The sequence below is a fragment of the Neolamprologus brichardi genome, chromosome 1 (genome assembly GCF_056152115.1).
Source record: "Neolamprologus brichardi isolate AB-2024 chromosome 1, ASM5615211v1, whole genome shotgun sequence".
Lineage (NCBI taxonomy): Eukaryota > Metazoa > Chordata > Actinopteri > Cichliformes > Cichlidae > Neolamprologus > Neolamprologus brichardi.
This window is the reverse complement of record NC_142104.1, coordinates 42450014-42472536: the sequence shown is the minus strand read 5'-3', so window position 1 is coordinate 42472536 and position 22523 is coordinate 42450014. Positions and strand designations below refer to the sequence as shown.

The window sequence follows — 22523 nt, the reverse complement described above, 5'->3', positions numbered from 1 at the left end:
TGTCAGGCTAAGTCAGGTGGGAGGGTACCAAGCAAACTGGTGTTGACTTGGAGTTGCAAGTAAATACCAAATAATAAGCTTGGACTGCCAGATTGATTATTTCACTTTGGCTCTGGTCTCAGCGCTAATCAACTCTAAGCAAAAAAGTTCTTGTACTCTTTGATTTGATTATTGATTGGTAATTGGTGTCTTTTGGTGCCTTTGAGATGGATATATGCTGTACTTTGGAGACCTCTGTGATGACTTGTGAAATGGTAATCACTCCGGCCAAAGAATGTACTTCTCTAAAGGCCCCAATCAGCCCCAACTATTAGGCTTCATGCAGGCATTCAGTGTCCCTTAATTTCAGCACACACATATACACAGAGGTGACCAATGGCCTTGGCCACCTCCCAGTGAGTCTTTGCAGCCCACTATACTGTGCTCCCATTTTTTCACTGGCTTTCTTCGCCCTGCCTGCTTTCTTCACAGGCAGAGCTGGGGGCAATTTAAATGTGGCACAGTGTGAGAAAAGCTTCCTCTGCCAATGGCCTTGGGTTTAGCTTTAAAAAAAGCCACACAGAAGAAGGCAAACAGCCACAGCACAGCAAGAGGAGAACAAGTTGCTTCCCATCTGCCTCTTGCTGCTGACATACTCCTAGGACCATGGGAGATTGAGAGGGGGGGTCGGGGTGATAATGTTATTAATAAGCAGAAAATCACAGGATGAAATCAATCATGGAACATAGGAAAAGAGGTCAGACATAAAGACAAAAAAGCCAGCGTCATCTCATAGACATACTGAGGCCTTTCACTACACACACAAAGTAAAAGTAGGGACGAAGAGACACTGGAAGTTTACGGGGGATGGAGCATGGCACGATATGTTCATTAGCTCGCACCCAGAGGACATCAGATCACAGCTGAGTTAGCAGGGCAATGTAGCGCTAAGCGTTGTGCGCCATTGCCCGAGGAGACAGTAAGACACAGAGATGCTAGTAGATAGAGGAGCAGAGACACATACAGCCAAGACCTGGGGTGGGGGGGGGAGCCACGTGCCATTACACTGCCTCAGCATTCAGCCTCAGCTTTTGCTCTTTATAACTAACCTCCTTCCCTCCACACAAAAACGCATGATGGCAAACAGAACATGTCCTACATCTTGGTTCCACCTCCAACCAACACGCAGCCCCAGGTGATTAGACTTACAGTTCCTCTCCTCTGTGGCTTTGGCTGGGATCTCCTCCACGCAGTCGGCTGGAAACCAGCCCACCTGGCCACGGGCACTGCCCTCCCAGTAACCCCCCTCTCCGATGCTCAGAACTGGACCAAGTGGTAGGAGAGAGAAAATTGGGAAAGTTAGAGGACAGTGACAAAGGGACATACTGTACAGATAATAGGACCCTCAGATCATTTAATCCATTTAAAGCAAAGGCACCAAAGGTATGTGCTTATACAGACTTATGCAGAGAGTGGACATGTCTGTGTTTTGACTGACCTTTTTTAAAAAAGTTGCTATCTCATTATCTTATCTTATTGTCTCCATCTCTCCTCCACCTTTCTGTCACCTTTTGGTTGGCGTCCATTTTTCCAAGTGAATTAAATACACAGTTCTTTCTCGTTTCCTCTTGCCTGGCGGCTCCATCACCCTTTGCCAAATGCTTCCACTGTCCCTCTTCTGCACATGTCCAAACCATCTCAGCCTTTGTCTCCAAACCACTGAATCTCAGCTGTCCCTCTGATGTAATCACGCCTAATCTTGTCCATTCTGGTCGCTCCCAATGAAAATGTCAAAATCTCCACCCTGCCACCTCCAGCTCTGCCTACGGTCTTTTTGTTAGATTTAGAGAATGACTGAGTGAATGAACTAATTCAGGACGTTTGTACAGCCACAGTCTAGAACTTGACCATTTTAAATGGCTAGACAAACACATCAAGTGTAAATATTATAGAGATTTTGTGCATTAAAATAAAGTTGTTTGACTTGAAGAAAGTTTGGCTCGACAGGATGAGTTTGCAATAAAACCAAAGCTTTGTAAAACTAAACGTGGATCTTTGATTATTGTAGACAAATACTTTCTCTCTACATTTAAAAGTAGAGACGTTGCTGGTTTGAAAGGTCACAGTATTCCACGCAAACATTAGTAGTGGCTTAAAACATTGATGTGTTGGGCTGGTACACATCCTGTGTGATTGCTTACTAAATAATGCATTTTGTGCTCATTCATGCAAACCACAGCGATGAAGCTTCTCACTTAACATGTGCAGATGAAGATGATGTTAGTCCCCTGCATCGCCAGTCTGTGGAGTCTAAATACAGATTAGTGATGGGATTTCCGGCTCTTTTTAGAGATCCGGCTCTTTCGGCTCGGCTCACTAAAAAGAGCCGGCTCTTTCGGCTCCGAACCGGCTCTTCAGGTTGTTTTGTTGCTTTAATTATTTAATCATTAACAATAATATAAAATTATGCAGAAAAGGAATTACTAATGTAAAAAAAAGTGGTTTTATTTATATATGTTTATATATGGCCCCTAGAGACAAAGCACGTACAAACTCCAAAACACATTTCTAGCGTTTACTGAACTTCCAAAACAGAGCTACCCAGATCACTTAAATTACACAATTGAAAGCATGTGTGTATTGTTTGTGTATTTATAGACAAGCACTCATATTTATTCAAATGATTTTAAAAAAAAGTTCATTTACCTGTTATTACCACACACCAAATCCGGTTGTTGATACTTCCTGGCTTGTGTAGCCACTAGGTAACAAAAGCTCAACACTGCGCCCTAGAAACCTGGAGCACTTCTGTTGTCTTTTGTACGTGCTTCTGAGTTTTTACGTGTTTTGGAGTTTGTACGTGCTTCTGAGTTTTTACGTGTTTTGGAGTTTGTACGTGCTTTGTCTCTAAGGTCCACTATAAATATACTTTATTTATTCACTCCACATAAAATGTAATAAATAAATCATATAATACAAAAAACAACTATTTACATTTTAAACTTTTAACTATTTAAATTTTCAGCATTTTCCTTTTAAACAAATTTAACGTGAAACAACACAAAACACTGCAAACCACAACACAATTAAATATAAATTCAAATATTAAAACAAAAAGAAGATGCACATTCTCTGTCATATGAGCCTGCATGATTTCTGAATCCTTTATCATCTCCAACTGAAAATAGCGGATGATTACTATACCTTTCTAATGTGACGTTGTTGTCCCTCGCTCTCTTTCTCTCTGGCTCTGTTCCTGTGCTACTGCAAGTGTAACTAACGCCCCTCCCCCCTCTGCCCAGCGTAAAGTACAGGCCGCGCGGAGTTTAGCGGAAAAAAGGGCGAGAGAGAGGGTGAGAGAAAGAAAAAAAAAAAACAAAACCTCACGGCTCCCAATAAGGAGCCGGCTCGCGTCGTTCACTTCAAAGAGCCGGCTCTAAGAGCCATTTCGTTCGTGAACGACCCATCACTAATACAGATACATCGTATCTGAGGAAGTCATCAGATATGGTAATTCGCTGTTTCCAGCTGTCTCAGACACAATTTAAAAATAAAGGAATCATTTTTTTTTCTTGTCTTTTTTCAGTTTTAGAAGTCAACATTTGTTCAGTTAGGATCGGTGGTGGGCTGTAACCTCTACTCTGCAGCTCATTCTTATATAAAGGAGTTAAAATTTTTATAATATTTAACATTTGTAGTCATTTCCAAACATTCAAATTATACAACACATGGTTCATTTTATACTAATTTCCAGCTCCATAATTTTTATTCTTGGTCTCTTATTGAGTAAGACTTCAGACTTAGCTCTGCTCAACACAGCAGAAGATACAAGCAGGTGGGCGGAGCTTCTGTGCTCAAAGCCAGAGCCTGAGACGACCATATTAAAGAAAAAGCTTGTTTTTACTTATTTATTTACTTATTTTCAGCCAAGTTTAAATCGATCGGTACTCATATGACCCTTTTCTACTCATTTTGAGCAGATGTATTTTCTACTACAAAACAACATATAAATGTAAACATACAAAATAATTTAAGTTATTGTAGTATGAGCTGGTGTTGCTCGTGTCAGTGGGACTCAAACTTATTAAACAATGTGCTCCGCTGAATGTCCAGTAACATGTACATCAGGGGTGGGCAACTCCAGGCCTCGAGGGCCGGTGTCCTGCAGGTTTTAGATGTGTCCTTGATCCAACACAGCTGATTTAAATGGTTAAATTACCTCCTCAACATGTCCTGATGTTCTCCAGAGGCCTGGTAATGAACTAATCATTTGATTCAGGTGTGTTGACCCAGGGTGAGATCTAAAACCTGCAGGACACCGGCCCTCGAGGCCTGGAGTTGCCCACCTCTGATGTACACGTTCACATGAAGAAATAAAGGCTGGCCTGTAGCAACAGTCTGGTCAGGCTGTTGCATAGATTCATAGATTTCACTTGGCCTGTTATAAAAGAACTGCTCTCCATTTACTGATAATGTGTGTCGTAGCAAAACTTTGATATTAGCTTAAACATTTTTCGCCCATCTCTCTTAACTACTAACTGTATAACAGTGTTTGGATTAGGCATGCTCACTTATGGATGTCAGACAAAAGGAATTAGCATTAAAAGTCTGACTGTAAAATAAGCCTGCTTCAAATAAAGAGATGCTACAGTTGAGGTAAATAAACGCCGCAGTCACTAATTTAAGAAATACAGTGATTTGACTTCAGACGGACCAGCAGTGGTCGTATGTCTTCCGTTGCAGTTTCACACATGCTTCAGCAGGTGTAAGTGTGTATGTGTGTCTGGAGCTTAGAGTCAGATATGACAGGCGGGCTGATCGTGGATGGAAACAATTACAAATTCAGAACAAGTCATTTAATAATTTGCATCATGTTGGACTTTTCTTTGCAGTCGGGCTGTGCTGCTGCTTGCTCTCATGTTTACTGGCTTTTGTGACTTTTAAGGACAGACAACACACTCAAAGAAGGCAACGGAAACCTGCCATGTTATTCTAAAACAATATTTCTATACACTCAGCTTAAACATAACCTTTAAAAACATCAACTCATTCAAGAATAACCAACCAACAGCCAATCCTGTACAGATCTCCCCTTTTTCTTAAATCTTTCTCGATATCCGAGTGTTTCCTTGTTTAACATTAGTCCTCCAAAACAGACCAAATGCACACTAGCTAGCAACACAGGCCATGTGCCAAACTACAGAGAGAAGCAGCTTGTGTATTTGCTGTGTATTTGTTCAGATGGTTGAAATACTAACTTCAGAAATAAACTCCATCTATGTTAGTCTAGAAATTCCCCGTCTCACCTTTGACCCTGTCGCCCTTGTAGAGGTTAATCTCCCCCTCGGCCTGGACTGTATACGAACGAACCACTACGAAGTGTCTTCCTGGAACTGCACTGTACAGCTTCCTTCTGGTTCCAACTGCCTCTCCATGACTGCTGGGGCTGGAAGAAAGAAAAAAATGTTATATATGAAGTGGACAGACGTACCTAATTCCAGGTGTGCAGGAAATTGTGGTCCTCATGATGTATTACATCACACATGTTGTTTCTTTAGTTAAAAAACTAAAAAACTCACATGTGAAAATGCACGTGATTTAAATTATGCACAGGCGGTCTAGAGATTACCAACTGATATAATGGTGCAGTTGTAAAAAGACTCATGTCAGCAAGTAACTCAAATATCACCACATTATTTGCAACACAATAAACAGGGAAACAGTTGCACACTATGGCAAAACGTGCCCACTATCATTTAAAAGCTACTTTAAGAGAAACACTAAAGGTTAAGAGGTAAACAATATTTTAAATACATGCTCAAAAGTATGAACAAATCACCGGAGGTTACATGAAAAACAATAACGGCAGAGGCGACATTGAGAAAGCTGCTGGCGCGTGTCCCACACTGGTAAGTGGGGCACACTGTGGGCTGGCTCTGACCCACGGAGCTGCAGTGGCTTCCAGGTAGGAGGCCAGACTCGCTAAAGACCACACAGAGAGCTAGCCAGGATTTGGCAGTAGTACAGAGGAATAATAACAAACTGCTAAATTACGACAGCTAAAAATCTTTGATGTGCGCATCAGCGTGACATTTGAACAATCGGCTCCTGCAGAGAGATCACTATTCTGCAAAAAAAGGCAGCATTTCTATGTGAGGAGATGGGACCACAGAGAGAAGAGTGGTTGGTGCTGGTAGATGTGTCTGACATGATAACACAGTGCCACATAGTGGGCAACCTTTGTAACCACAACCACGGAGCAGAAAAGGGAAATAAAAGTATGATACTGACTATTTTACTTGCCTATTGAGGTGCATGAAGCTGTAAAATTATGTAAAGTAGACTTTAGAGTACAAAAAACAGTTATGACAGGTGTTTTCATTTTAGCATCTTGCTCAGCATGTGAGAGGGTAGCAGTGAAGGAGAGGCTATAGGATAAAACCACAGTGAGAGAAAAACTAGGAGTGCTGGAGCGATAGATTGAGAGAGAGGAAGGAAATAGTTTTTTCAAGTAAGTGGGTCACCTTGTCCTGTAGACTGTACTCCTCTTCAAACCTTCATGGGCCTTTGGAGAGCTAACCCCATTCAATACCTACTGAGAGTACTCACACATTTTTCCGAGGGAAAGCTGTGGACAAAACTGCAACTGTGCACTGTAAGTGTCCTGAAATACTGCGTATACCACGAGAGGCCGATACTGTAGTATTCACACACAGCAGCTCACAGCTGACATCATGACTGAATATCACAGAACAACTTGAGCTCACTGTTGATGATTAACGCAGGGCTGTGAAAACGTATTTGTCCTCTTCCTGATGTCTTAGCTTTCTGCATATTTTTCACTAGTAAATATTTTAGATCATAAAACGAATTTAAATATTAGACAAAATTAAATGTTTAAATTAAGGGGGAAACGTATCTTAGTCTCCTTAGCTCTATGTGGAAAAGTGTGACAAATATGCCAAAAACTAGGAACTTTTTCACAGCACTGTGGTATTTAACACACATCCTAAATCTAACAGGCATAAAAGAGGACGACCCAAACGCACCAGACATACTAAGCACGGTGTATGAGTGTCGTCTTCTCTTTCACAGACTGCTGCATGAAACTAAGAGTCCAAAATAAGTTACAAATAGAGTTGGATGTCTCGAGACCACTTTTACGTGGTCTCGGTCTTGTCGAGGTCTCACTGTCTCGGTCTTGCTGTCTCAGATCGACATTGTGGTCGGGAGATTTGGAGTCAACAGTATCCATGACACACAACGTAAAAGCATCAGCTCTAAGAGCCGTGCTTACAGAGCGCTTTGTAGTGAATCAGAGTCGACTCCCATTGAGCGAGAGCCGCTCCTCACTTAATTTCCTTTGGCTGCTCAGCTCTCACACAGTGGCTCAGCTATGCTCCGATCTAATATCATTATGTGAAAAACAGAGAGGGTGATGGACGCGACAGTCAAGTGGAGCGACAGTAGACAGCGGTGAGGAGGGCTGTGCGAAAGCAAAAACACATAAATATGCCTGAAACCTGTAAACGAAGCATCTGGCTGCAGCTTAAAGACTTTTTTGTCTCGGTCTCGTCTCGACTTTGTCTCGGTCTCGATACCCTCTGGTCTTGGTCTTGTTTTGGCGGTCTTGACTACAAGTCTACAACCTTCATGTATTGTAGAAACAGTCGCCCTAACCAGGTAAAGTGCATGACATGTTTATTCATGAGTATCTAACTAAAACAACTCAAGTCTCATTAAAATATTTACTTCTTAGAAATAATGAATAATATATTTATAAAAACACAGCAACCAAAGGCGTTTTTGCTGTTGTCTGTGTTACGTAACTGCAGTGGATTTGCTCTTCTCGAGTTATTAATAAACAGAACTACAGCATCAAACTGCATCTATTTATAATTGAACAGATTATAAGAGTTTTCATTATATGTTAATCTCACAGTTTTATCTGAGAACCAACGTCTAACTTTATTCGTCCAGTGTACTTTTTCCTTAGTAATGGATTTTTTTTCAATCATTATATTGATTAAGTGTGAAATCTATTACTTAAACTACCCGACGCTGTCATAAATGAGTGCAAACCTGGGCATGCCAACTATCTGTTTTTCCCCAAGTGTCTTATTGACTCATGCTGCCAATAACGAAAGATGTCCTGATTAGGGCTGGGTATCGTCACTGATTTCTAGAATCGATTCAATTCCGATTCACAAGGTCCCGAATCGATTAAAATATAGAATAAAAATATTCTGCAGTAGATCAAAAACGAAAGAAAACCATTAATCAACACATGAACATTACCTCTGAAGTTACAGAGGTTTTATTAGAGACACAGCTGAGCGTTTTGCATTTTGCATAATTTTAAAAAGTTTAAATTTGTTCAGTATTGAACGGCAGAAATTAGGTTTTCTTTTTGGAAGTATATAAAACGGAAAAAAAAAATGTCGGCCAACAGCGCTGTAAACAACGGTAGACTTGTGCATAACAAGCAAGCGAATAATGCAGAAAACAGATTTTTAGACGGGAAACTGTTCTTGGAGTATAGAGAGAGAGAGAGAGAGAGAGAGAGAGAGAGAGAGAGAGAGAGAGAGAGAGCTGTGCATCGTGGTCAAAACAGTAAAAGTCAGAGTGAATACATGACGATGTTTTTGTGAAGCGTAGTTTGGATCTTCTTTTGCTGCTGGTTCGGTCAATATTGTTTGGAGAGACATCAAACTAACAGCTTTAGAATCAGCGCATAAAGGGCGTGAACACAAAGCGCGGACCCGCCGACAGATCAGAATCAGCGAGCTGTCGGCTTTCAGCCCCGACCGTGAGAAAGGCGACATCTCACTGATTCTGATCCGTGGGTCGCGCTGTGTGTTTAAGTCTTTGTGCAGAATCCGTGTTCCTGCTCTCATTTACTGTCTTAGCTGTTTGGTGGTTGTTGAAATTTTGTGAGATTTCACCAGAGATTCTGGCATTTCGGGAAAAATACATTTATATTAAAAAATCGATTCTGGATTTTAATGAATCGATTTTACGTTATCCAAGCCAGAATCGATTTTAATCGATAAATTGATTATAAAAACCCACCCCTAGTCCTGATGGATGAGGAGTGTTGTCTTTGTGTTTTTGTTGGAATGTCCACTCAGACTTCTCATTTGCATACTGTATGGAGATTATAGTTCAGTCTTTATCTTACTTTAGCAAAGATTCTGCTCTTTTTAGCCTGACTGAAGAACAGTTTACGTGTCCATTCCCCAACCTCTGACTGAATTGCTGTCCATGGTGCTGAGAGAGACGATGTGAGAGTGTGTGTTTGCTCTCTAACGTCAGTTTGCAAAACCATACTTTCTAGCTATTGTTCTATTAACTGCTGTGTCATCAAAGCAGATTCAAAAAGTCTCACACTCATGTTCCAAATTCTTGTGCACTGCAGAAAATGCTCAATCTGTACTTGTTGGTGATGTGAAGGAAGCATTGACTACTAAGTCAATTCAGAATTAAATCCTGTTCTCCAAAATCAGCAGGCCCACTGAGAAGGAAAAACTGTCAGCCATGTTTTCCCTTTCTTTCTTTTTTTGGCAATTACCCACGTGGCTTTGAGGTGCTAATTAGACAGTGTTGATTAATACCAGCTGTGCATAATTTGTGCTATTATTGGATGATCACCTGAGACCATGGGAGAGAGGAGAGAAGGGAGAGGGCAAGAGGGTGGGTAAAGAGTGAGAAGAAAACATGCAGCAGTAGGCCCTTCCAGACGGACAGTCCTCTCCATCAATGTGACGGAAGAATCTCGGTCACTTGAGTTAGGGTTATCACTGATGATCACTTGGACCTCCGATGGTTGATGCCCCACTTACATCATGTTTTTATATCGTTTTATTGCCCACTGGGGGCAGCAGAAGGAGATGTTAACGCAGCACAAATGTTCATCTGACACAAAGCTGTAGCACTGCATGAACTGCTCACTATCTAAACAAAGTATGAACTACTATGGTTCACCAGTAAAAACTGCAGTCATTCAGCCAAAAAATAATAATGATAAATGGGAGTGTTTAACCTCACTTTGCTGATAATTTGCTGTGACGTTTGACTACAAATGGAAGTGAGTGAACAAGTGACCATTTAACCCTTTAAGACCTACCATAGAACCAAGTCCGCCAGAGCTTATATTATATTTTTACATGCTGTGGAGCCATTTTTGGGAGCATTTCAAGTTGATATACATCAATACAACCATTATAGCCCAAATCTTAATAATATGTATGCATTAAGTGCATAGAAATTACATAAATTGCAAAAAAAGTGCAATAAACTACAAAAAAATTGAAAATCGTTTTTGTTTTTTTAACATATATTTCTAGTTAGAGAAATTTAAGAGGCTTATCCCTCAAAACTGTAAATACAAAAAAGTTGCACAAAATAGTTTCCCACCACAGGAAATTTATTTTGAGTGCCTTCATAGTTTTATTTTTGAAATACACCAATTTTTATACACTGCAGGAAAAACGAAAATAAATATTATACTGCAAATTTGCAAAAAAGCAGCATATGCATCAAAATAAACTATTTCCAGCAGTGCAATATGAGTCCTAAGCATCCCAGAAACGACACAGAAAGTCATAAAGTCAAACATAACTTTTAAAAACACCAGTATAGGCTCATGAGGCCCTGATGGTAAAAAAACTACATTTCCACGAAAATGATGTCACTTCCAGTTTCGGGCAGGTCATGGTGGACATGCGATAGTTCGCGCTGATGGACGTAGGAAGTGTTACAAACAGCTGATTGGATCGGCAAAGCGTGTTTCTGGAATATTATGTTTTTGTTGCTGCAAGCGCTTTTTATGCAGTTTTTGCAAAGTTATATGTGGAAGGAAACTGTGACCGAGGACAAGCTGATGGCATAAGATGTAAGTACAACTCCTCTGGTTTCATATGCAAAAAAAATTATTGCGCTAGCTCACGTGGTTGCAGAGCTACCGGGATTTAAAAATAGTTACGCAAAACAGACCGTGCTGCTCTGACCGGCTTTAAAGGGTTAACACACTTGTTACATCTTTTTCATATACACACGTCTTTATTCACAATAAAAAAACTAATTCCACTGAGTGCCTTTAAAAGAGCTATAAACGTACACTTTTACTGTAAGGAGGATTCATAAATATAAATATGGACTGATTTTTCTGTGATCGACATATCACAGAAGTAGGAGACTGAACTGTGTGCACACTTATGCCTCTAAGCTTTGCTGAATGCACTGGGTTTCAACTATCAGGACAAGCTCAAACAACACTTAAGCACACTGCACCCTGTCAGTTGCCATTAAAATGAAAGACAACATAAAAACTGCCTGTGAGCGTTGAACAGAGCTTTGATTAACAGTTAGCAGGAGCCAAGTTAATTGTCTGTCAATAAACTCATGTCAAACAACACAATAGGCTAGAGATTTCAAATAAACACAACTGACAGAGAAAAAGATTCCCCGCTCGCCCCTGCGGGCGGTCTATCCTTCAAGCTCGGGTCCTCTACCAGAGGCCTGGAGTGTGAGAGTCCTGCGCAGCATCTTAGCTGTTCCCAGGACTGCGCTTCTCTGAACAGAGATCTCGGATGTTGTTCCCGGGATCTGCTGGAGCCGCTCGTCTGGGGAGACACTGGACCTAGTGCTCCGATTACCATTGGGAGCACAGTCACCTTCACCCTCCACATCTTCTCTGAGCCCTCAGTACTTCTCTAGCTTCTCATGTTCCTTCTTCCTGATGTTGCTGTCATTCGGTATCACTACATCGATCACTACGGACATCTTTTTCCACTTGTCTACCACCACGATGTCCGGTTGGTTAGCCACCACCATTTTGATGGTGATGGCTCAGTCATTCTCCACCAGCCTAGGGGGCGTCTCCCATTTTGACCTCGGGACCTCTAGCAGAGGTGGAGGATGAACTCAACTGGGGTAACTAGGGATGCAACGATACCAATTTTTTCAAACCGATACGATACCGATACTTGGATCTGAGTACTTGCCGATACAGAGTACAAAAACTGATACTTCTACCACACACAAATGCAATGAATTGGAAGACAGGTTTTATTTTATTTTATTTTATTTAAAATAAAATCTTAATAAAAATGACCACAAAAAAATTTGAAGTGAAAAATAAGCACTTCTGTTAAATTATTGCAGAGTCTCCACATTGTAATTTAACAAAATATCACTGAACTATTGGCACTGTCTCGAGCTTTCAGAATAATAAATAAACACTTCTGTTTGGAATAAAATAAATACAAATTAGGTTAGCAGCCTCCAGTTTCTCTTTTTTATCTGGAGCCGCCAGTCTCACTCGCCTAACCCTGTGCCTGTTTAGTGCGGGATGTCCCCCTAGTGGCCAATCTAAAAAACTACAACAGAAATGACAATCCACCCTCTGATTAATGAAATAAGTTGGTATCAGTTCATGGTATCGGTTAACTTTTACGAGTATGAGTACACACACATTTTACAGTATCGGCCCCGATACCAGTATCGGTATCGGTGCATCCCTAGGGGTAACTATTGTCTTATGTAGTCTGGGGATTGATTGAATGTTGGGGTTGGTGTAGTTTTTCTTTGGGTGGGCCGCCCGGGCTCTCTGGGGCTTGGTGCTGCTGCTAGGGGCTCCAGTCTGGATGGACCTGTCCTTGGTGGATTACGGGGAATGGGAGTGTGGAGGAGCTGGCTGCAGGGAGGGGGTACTGGACCTGGGAGTATAGAGAATGTCTGGGGAGTGTAAGTGTGTGTACAGTGTTCATTTCTGTTAGTCTCCATGTTGGGCGAGTGCTGAGTACATGAGGGTGGGAATGCATGTTTGTGTCTGTGTGTGCCTCTTTGTCTATCTTTATGTGAACCTTGGTGGTTCTCGGTGTCTGGGTGCTCGGGTGTGTACTGGCTCACTCCTGGCAGCTCCTTGGCAGGGCCCGTTCCCATGGCTTGGTCAGGCTCCTTCTGGGGTGTGGAGGACCCTTGGATCTCGGGTCTCTGGGCCCGGGGCTCAGCCAGCTCTGGTGTAGCCAGCTGCCAGTGGAGCCTGCAGGCACGTTGCCGCAGCTCCCTGTGGCTTCTGCACCGTGGCTGCTGGGTGACCCCCTTCCCCCCATCTGGGGCTGTCCTCAGCTCTTTTCTAGGTGGATGGCGCATTTGCCCCTTCCAGAGGCCTTCTTGGGCTTTCGTGCTCTAGGGGGCTTCTAGATGTCTGGGGCCTGGATCTCGTCCATGCCTGCTTCATGTCCTGGGGGATGGGGTTATGGCTCCCCATGCCTATTATTAGATAGTTACATGGAGAAACCTCGTGAATACAAGCGCGCTCACGCACACAGGGTGTTCACAAACACACACTATCTTCCTTGGCTGGCTCTTATGTTGGTTTTTGCTGTGGTTTCCCTCCTGTGTTGTTCTCTTTTTGCTTATTTTCTTCTTTCTTTCTCTCTGTCTCTCTTCCCCTCTGTTTTTCTTTTGTTGAGCCTCTTTCTAACTTCTCTTTTCTTCATCTTTCTCTTTCGTATCCCCCGGTCCTGTCTGCTTCGAATCTAATAACTTAAAAGTAAGATAAATAAATAAACAATAAAGATCGAACAAACTATAGCGATCAAGTGGACCAGTATGGCAAAAGCTGTAATCATCCACTTGGCAAAATAAATCTGTTAGGAATCTTTCTTGGCCTTCAGACAAAAATTCTGATTGCTGCGGTGCAATTTTTCCCCCCCATAAACTGCAACCACTTAATGCTAAATGTCACAGTTAAGCTAGTATATCTGTTTTTATGTAGATTAAATGAGAAGGCAGTTTGAGTAAAATGTTTTATCTTTTATCTTTACATATGCACTCATCTGTCGCTTTGCTAGGTATATCTATTCAGTTACTTGTTAATACAAATCAAAATCAACAAATCACAAGGTGGCATCTTATTACAGTTCGGCACGTACACACGGTCAAGACCCACTGAAGTTCAAACTGAGCATCACAAGGCAGAAGAACGATTTAGGTGACTCGGGATGTGACATGGTTGTTGGTTTCAGACAGAAACTGATGATCTAATAGAAAGTGGATCATCAAGAAGAATGGGCAGACTACTTCAAACAAATGGAAAGGTAGAAGAGCATCTCTGAATGCACAACACATCAAACTATGACGCATGGGCTGCAGCAGCAGAAGATCTCGCTGGGTTCCACTCTGGAAAAATGTTACGTGGTATTATGAGCCTTGACTTCTGCTGTGACGTTTGGATCATAAGGTCAAATTTTGGCATAAACAACGGGAAAGCATGGGCCCATCCTGCCCTGTACCAAATACTACACTGATACTATAAAGCAGGGGTGTCCAACTCCAGGCTCAAGGGCCGGTGTCCTGCAGGTTTTAGATCTCACCCTGGGTCAACACACCTGAATCACATGACTTCATTACCAGGCCTCTGGAGAACTTCAAGACATGGGCTGTATCCCAATTCAGGGTCTGCAGCCTTAAAGGCCGCATTTTAAGGCCGATTACGTCACCGCGACGCGACGAAGGCTGTCCCAATTCGAAGGCTGCTCGAAATGCGACCCTCAAATGCGTCCTTCATTTCCCTGAATTTTAAGGATGTGGCGGTGTAGACTTCGTGGCCCAACATATCCCAGAATGCATAGTGCGGCGGTGGGTGTGGATAATTTTGCCGAAAAAAACGGCGGATGAGCCGAAGAGTAAACTTTAAGTAAGTACTGAATATTATGTCACTTATTTATGTGCAAATGTTTAATAACGAAGAACATTAAAACATTACTGTTGGCCACATGTCGGCAAAGTCATGTGACATTAGTGACGTTTGTGCTAACTTGGTTTTAAAGCCTTTACTTTAAAATATACGCCGTTCAATAGCTGAGCTTAATCAGAGAATGATCAAAGCTCATGTAGAAACAAACAAACAAATGAACAAAAGATTTTCTCCTTCATTTCTGTCAAACAAAGCTGTATGAAACGTTTACAGCTGTTAGTATCATGGTTGCTAGGCAACCTGGGCAGCGCAACGGAGGCTAGTCCGTCCCATTTTACAAGCCTCGCACTCCCGGCCTTAGTGGTCTTTAAGTACCCGGCCCTTGAGGATCGTTGAGGCTGCGTACTTTAAGGCTGCAGACCCTGAATTGGGATACAGACATGTTGAGGAGGTCATTTAGCCATTTGAATCAGCTGTGTTGGATCAGGGACACATCTTAAACCTGCAGGACACCGGCCCTCGAGGCCTGGAGCTGGACATCTCTGCTGTAAAGTATTCCACAGTCATCAGATCTGTTGCAGTGTGATGGAACAGGAAATTTGCATCAAATCTGAAGCAGCTACGTGACTTTATCATTTCAAAATGGACTAAAACCTCTGACAAACATTTCCAGCACTCTGTTGAATCGATGCTATAATGCATTAAAGCAGCTTTGAAGACCAAAAGGGGCCCAAACCAGAGTAGCTAATAAAATGTCTGAGTGTAGTTTCTCTTACGTAACATTTTGTGTGTATTTTTCTCATTTTTTGGTTTTGTTTATTTGTGTTCTGTTGGCTCGAGGGTTGTTTATATACGGAAACTTTTCCTTTACATCTGAAGTAATTCAATTCAAATCAAATTAAGGGAACTTCATAATTGCATCACACTCACAGAGCAAGTCTTTGCTGAGGTATAATTTGATTTACTTTGCAATGTTAGCCTTGGAGTTTTTCACAGCAATGTGATTTCTTAATAAGATGAAGTTCTCCATGTTTGCTTAAGCTGAAAAGATTCTTAACCAGACAGAAAACTACTAATATTTTTGCAGCTGTGCACACCTCTGTTCTCCATCTTGGCTCATTTTGCCCTGAGAGTTCATTTTCTGTTTATGGTTTCATTTTGCTGAGCGTTTTCAGCAGCTGTCACATATTTCACCACCATAATTGGGATCACTGCCAGCCTTTAACCCGCAGATCTGTTAATCAGCACGACACGGTAGATTTCAGGTCTTGTGATGATGTATGTTGGAGCCCCGTGGCCACACGGTTTAGACAGCACTGGCCTGTCCTTCTATTGGACGAATCTCATTTCCCACCACATCTAGCTGTTGCCATGATACCCCAGGGCTAACTGACAGCTGTCACTGTGCGATAGCTTGTGTGTGTGAGTGTGGGAGTTTGGTCTCACTTGTGCATGTATGTGGCATTCTGACAAAGGACATGTCAAGTGGGAGCAGAGGGATGCTACGCAGACGTTGTCATGTATGTGGGCTGAGGTTGGATTGGGGGGTGGGTGAGGAAGAACGCATGCGAGCAGAGGCAAACAGAAAGTGCTGGAATTGGGAGCTTTAAAGGGCAGCTGGGTGGGAATGAGCTGAGAGCTAAAGTTCACACTTATTGGACACGGACTGTGAGCAACAACATGATATTATCATTTCAGCCGGCTTATTGCAAGGTCATTGTGCCACGAGCTTCAATCACTGCCTATAAGTGATGTTAAAATTGTTAATACAAAACTGACATTTGATAGTGAATTGGTTCTAAAAATGAGGGCAATTATCCAACGAGGTGCCTCAGGAGCTGAGCACACATAAATAGGTCTCAATGAGAGTCCTAACCTGAATGTCCTCTATATATATACACACACTGTATGTACTGTATGTACACATGTGCAACACGATACTTTCAGGCAACGATTATACTGTTACACACAGCATGTTTATACCTGCTGTGGAAAGGTCAAAAACAACAATGCATCCTTGAGTTTCTCTTTTTTTTCTAGCTTTGCTGTCTTTGGATATTAGTCACATGTTGTTTCTACACACGACACAAATTGTGTTGTAGTTTGGAACCAACAGATTAATCCACACCATTGCTGCTCCCAAAAAACGGACATTTTTGTGCTTTTTGGGCTGTCGCTGGCTGCAACATCGAGCTCGATGTGAAGAAACCAACTCTGTGTCTCTTTAGGAGTATTTGGCTGTTTGCTGTTTGGCTAGCTGCACTCAAATGGAAACGTCGCAATGATCAGGTTTGTAAAGCACTTTAGAAATAAACACAGTGTTGAGTCTGTTCATCGGGACATAACGAGGTAGCTCTACATCCAGATGAACAGAATCAACTTTTTGGGATTTCCTTACCTGGATGATTGAGCATCGAGACATTTAATGCCGTGGTGCATATGTGGGACTGAGAGTAAACTTGACTATAAGAGTTCACAGTAATAGACGAACAACAGCTAGTGTAACAGTGCGACTCACTAATGTGCTTTTATACGTTTTTTTACATAAATAATGGAGCTCTAATGTAGAAAGCAGCGATTACTGTTGAAGCCTTTTCATGAGATTTGATGACGAGAACAGAAATAAAATTTGTTGTAAATTCCAAATTCATAGCTCATTTTTTGTGCCCAAACAGCTGTAATATACGGAGCCCCGCAGGGGACATGGGAGAAAAAAAAGTTAAGATGGACTTTTGCGAGATCTCGCATAAGTTTTAGCCGCATTCTTCGGAGGCTGCCAGCTCGAAGCCGACCGGGAGGTCGAGGCACGATGTGCCGGGAAAGCGGTGTTCCTCCCGGCTGTAGTAGGTCTCGACCTCCCGTTAGCTTCGAGCTAGTGGGTGTCAGATCTCCGAAAACGTCGGAGCACTTTTGCAAATATGTGATGTCTTGTAAACCGAGCAGGTATCTGACGTTTACACAACTACATTCACGCCTCAAAATATCTTAAAAGTGTATTTTGTGACCCAGAAAGAGTAATATTACAACTAAGTAGCTGCCGCCATTGTTGGAATTCAACTTTTGCGAGATTTCGCAAAAGTTTTGCGAGATCCCGAGTTTGTCTTGCGAGATCTCGCAAAAAGTCCGTCTTAATTTTTTTTTCTCCCATGTCCCCTGCGGGGCTCCGTAGTAATAAGTACCTTTGAAAATAAAGTTAACACAAATTATGTTTCATTTTTTTTAAAAATTGGCACTTTTGGAGTATGTAAATCTGATCTGGTTTCAACTTTTTACAAATCTTACAAAGGGAGACTACAGTGTTGTATAATACAACCCAGACTCCTGATGATACTACGGAACCACAGTTTGAGAAACATTGGTTATCCATCCCTCGAACAGAAAGTGCTCATTATAAAAAACACAATAACTAAATTAGGAAAATAACCAAACCAAAGTCATGGACTGTGCTGCAGAGAGCTACATAAGTATTTTTAAATGTATTATTGTTCATTTGTACTGAATATCGACTTCAGTCATATAAATGTGACCAAGGGGAAATACAAGAAAAGGTCATGGGCTGCTTGGTTTCTAGAACTGGGCCATGAGGAATTCTACTGAGCCCAGGCTATGAATGTCCCTCATTACTAACCCTGATAGAAAACTACGGATTGGGTCACAGACCAACATTATTAGTCATTTTTATATTGTAATTATTACCCAGCTTTTCTTTTGGTTCGAATCCACTTGGCTTCCTGCACCAGCCCAAACCACAACGACTGATTGTGGTGATTTTTTTATTAAGTTAAAAACAAACAAATACCTGATTTTTAATTGATCTCGTCTTTTATCAGAATCTTTTATTATAATATCAGAACTCTTGCAGTGTACATGTTTGCATCTTATGATTAGGATCACATACTACATGTACATATACTACATTATAGGGTATTTATTAGTCACACGTAAGGTACTATGTTTTCTCTAACACACAGTATATTTCGTACATTTTATGTACTCCAAAGTCATTTGCAATTCAATAAATGAATAAATCAACTATACTTGTTAAATATGTATTTATTTTATTGTTTTTTTAGGCTGCACTTCACAAGGCTTCAAATGCAACTGAGGCCTGAGTACATGCTTTAAATACTCATTTATTTCTTCTTCTGGATGCGATATGCAGTGTTTTACACTCATCATTACATTATAAACGTGAACTTTTCACTTATTTCATACTGAAGCATGAAGTTATTTTAAAAAAGCTAAAGTACATAAATTCGTGTACTGTGTGCTCTATTTTATATTTTTTATGGTACAAAACTATATACAAACAGATTTTTAAAATATCTATAATAACTAATATAAAATATTACTAATATTATTTATTAATCATGAAAATTACTTTTTCATTTTGGTGTTTAGGTGACTCTGAAGCAGCAAATGAGACCAGTGTGATTAAATTAGGTGAATAATATAATAAATTTTAAGTTCTTTCCTGTTATCATCTTTTAAAATCTCACTAAAAAAAATACCAATCCAGTAAAATTATATTTTGATTTACCAACTTTGGAAGTCAGTGTTTAAATTTAGTCTAACCCTACAGCTCATCGGTTTAACACGGAGGACAGAGCAGTATATCAGATACTTTTTTCTGCAAAAATGTCATGTGTCCCTGTTTTTTTAATAGCTAATAATTGATAAAAAATGTTGTGTTACATGATTTTGGCATATAAGTAGGGCAGGCCGGAAAAGGTTGACCTATATAAAGAGCAGTTTCTGCCAGATTTATCCACTTATGCACACACCTGGCCACACCTGCTAAAAGAAAATGGATATTTTTAATTATTAGACCTATTAAAACACTGCATTTCGACAAAAATGTAAAAACAAATGTGTGACAAATCTGGTAGATAATAAAGAGAGAGCATTTCTAATGAAACCCACCAAATCTAGAATTGGAGAAAAGGAACCTCTCCTCTCAGTAAAAGTGCACATACTTAAAACTTCCTCATCATATATTCATGTAAGCCTTTCGAAAGCAATCAAAATCAAATGAAAATCAGTCGTTAAATGAAACAGCTGAGAACTTCTGCTTGATTGCTTGACAGCATTATATTATCTGTTCATGTTCGTCTGCTATGAGCAAAGCAAACGTGAGTTTAGTAAAGTTAAACACATGAAAATGTTGAGAACAGCAGCTTGATCACGCCTGCTTTTCCTCTACAAGCCGCACGAGCGTCTTATTGAAAGTATGTCAAAAGATGTGATGGTGATGTTCGTGTTACTGCGGAAGCAAAGACAACTGTCCTCCTCCACTGCTCTTCCCCTCCTTTCATCTCCCCCATCACTTGTCTTGCCTTGACTCAATCCCCTCTGCCCTCACTCTACATGCCATAGTTTGAACTTCCTTTCTCTCTTCTTCAGCAACCTCTGCCTCCTCCTCATTACTCTGTTCTTCATCTCATCCCATCGTTACACTACAGCTTTGTCTTCACATCTTTTCTATAACGTGAAGTGCATCTCTTCTTTCCACTTCTCTCTCTGACATCGGCCATGGGCTGAGCTAGACAGTGTGGGTAGTGATGGTGTGGCAGAGTGCTTGTAAATGTGTCCATCTGCCAAGAAACAGGAGGAGGAAGAGGAGGCAGGGGAAAAGACCACGGAGCATGTGTTTTAATTTGGATTGATGGTTATCACATGTTAATCGTCTGGGAGTCATGTGCTCCTGCAAACACCACCACAAAAGGATGTGCAGATGCATGGTGGCATTTCTCAGTGAACTTCTGTGCAGGTGTGTAGGTGCACACACACACACACACGCACACACACACACACACACACACACACACACACACACACAGGCTAAGCCAGATATGTGAAGTGCACCAACTGCATACATACAAACTTGCATACATTAGCAAAGTGCCTGCAGGCAACCATAGCAACGGTTGCCATAGTTGCTGTAGGAAGCCAGAGTGGTTCCAGGGGAACCAGTGATACATATTTTTCAGTCCAGTAAAATGAAGCCAATGTGAAAGCGCCAAAAACTGCAATTCCTCAAATGGCCACATGATGCTTGAAAAGTGAGTCAAGCCCCATGTTACATTTTTATAAACTGTTAATACTCCAAATACAAATCGACACGTCTGTCCTTTCTTGTTGACACCAAAAATATCAATTAAACAGAACCTGTTGGTTCTAATAGGTTAAGCAGCCTCCCACTACCAGCCAGCGCTGCAGCCACAGTACATGGCTTCACTACCCTTTCTATGTGAAAGGATATTTTAAACAAGCAAGGCAGAAAGTAAGCCCATTTAACTTTTTAATGGAGCTTAAATTCATAATTTAGGGGAGCTGAGAAATACTCTGGTTACCTATTGATTTTTGATTTAGTTGTATAACCCAGTGGTCCCCAACCCCCGGTCCGTGAGTTGTTTGGTACCAGGGCGCGAGAGTTGAGGCTCGGGTATGAAATTTATGGTTTACAGGTTTTTTATCGTTAACTGGGTTTCCGTGGGTCTTTTCCCGTGTTGTAGTTGTGTCTTATATTGAAAGAAATATTTTTACAGATCTACAGATCAGAAATTATTTTAATCAAAACTTAAAAGTGAACCTAAACGAATTACTAACCAAATCTGAAGCGCAAAGTGAAATTATTTCTAAATTATATAACAGCATCCTGCAGTGTAAAAACGACAGCACTCTGTATATTAAAGTGAAGTGGGAAAAGGAGGGTAATTTGTCAATTACAGAGAAGTGTTGGGCTCACGCATGCAAGATACAGTGGGCTACCACTGGGTCTAATGTTTGGCGTGAATTTTGCTGGAAAAGCATTATGAGATTTTTCATTACCCCTGCTCAACAAAGATATCGAGGACTTGGTGATAAATGTTGGAGATGTGGGGGAGACGGAGCTAACCATTTCCACATCTTTTGGGACTGTAAAGTTATTCGCCAGTATTGGTCTCTAATCCATGATCATTTACAAAATGTTTTTTCATTTGTTTTTCCTTCAACTTTTGAGACCATATTTTTGTGCAATGCACCAGTGGATAAACTGATTCCAACGACAGAAGACTCCTGTATATCCTTCTGGCCGCAAGTAAAAAGCCTCTTACGAGAAGATGGCTTAAGCCTGAACCAGCAACGATGGAAGACTGGATACATTCTGTACAAGAGATCTATACGATGGAAAAAGTGTCATTTTCTCTTAAACTTCAGAGGGATACCTTCTACGGAATATGGTCTAAATGGACAGACTATGTTAAGCATATGAGGTGTGATTCTTTATTCTTTATTTTTCAATTATAAGTTAAAATGTGACAGCAAAGAAAGTGTAAAAAGGCAAACTACTGTTATGTTCAACAGCTGTCCCAATAAAAGAGATAATAATAAGAAAGAAATATTTACGCGTTACCATAGCGACCAGAGAGCATTAAAGGGCAGAGAGGAGTGTTGTTGGCGCATTTCAGGAGAACGCTGCTAATAAAGTTACACAATTACACAGTGAATTTGTATTTATTATTAAATTTACAAAACACCACAGTTTTGCTTTTGGTCGTATCATTTTATTTTATTTTGTTGTATTTATCTGCGAATATGTCTGACATTAAACCGGTCTGTGGCGCAAAAAAGGTTGGGGACCGCTGGTATAACCTGCCCAAGAAGTCTGTGCTTCACTTTTGCTAACCAACTTTACTGATAACTTAGCAATGCAGCATCTTATCACATGGTACAGCTGTATAAAAATTATGGTTTAATGGCGATTTCAATCTATTTCACTAGGAGCATCATGCAGGTGTAAAATGACAGAAGAGATCAATCCCCAGTCCTGGCGTGTTGCAGAATTAATCAGCAAAAT

At 41.0% G+C, this 22523-nt stretch overlaps 1 protein-coding gene across 2 annotated transcripts in view; it reads right to left on the bottom strand.

Annotated features, from left to right (window-relative positions):
* LOC102783952 (SH3 and multiple ankyrin repeat domains protein 2-like) overlaps positions 1–22523 on the bottom strand; it is a 231214-nt gene that overhangs the window by 100085 nt on the left and 108606 nt on the right. For both annotated transcript variants that reach the window (XM_087842576.1, XM_087842570.1), the window contains 2 exons: positions 5286–5425; positions 1189–1302 (listed from right to left, as the gene is read on the bottom strand). In XM_087842576.1, coding sequence (XP_087698702.1) covers positions 1189–1302; positions 5286–5425 — 254 coding nt within the window. The remainder of the gene's footprint in view (positions 1–1188; positions 1303–5285; positions 5426–22523) is intronic.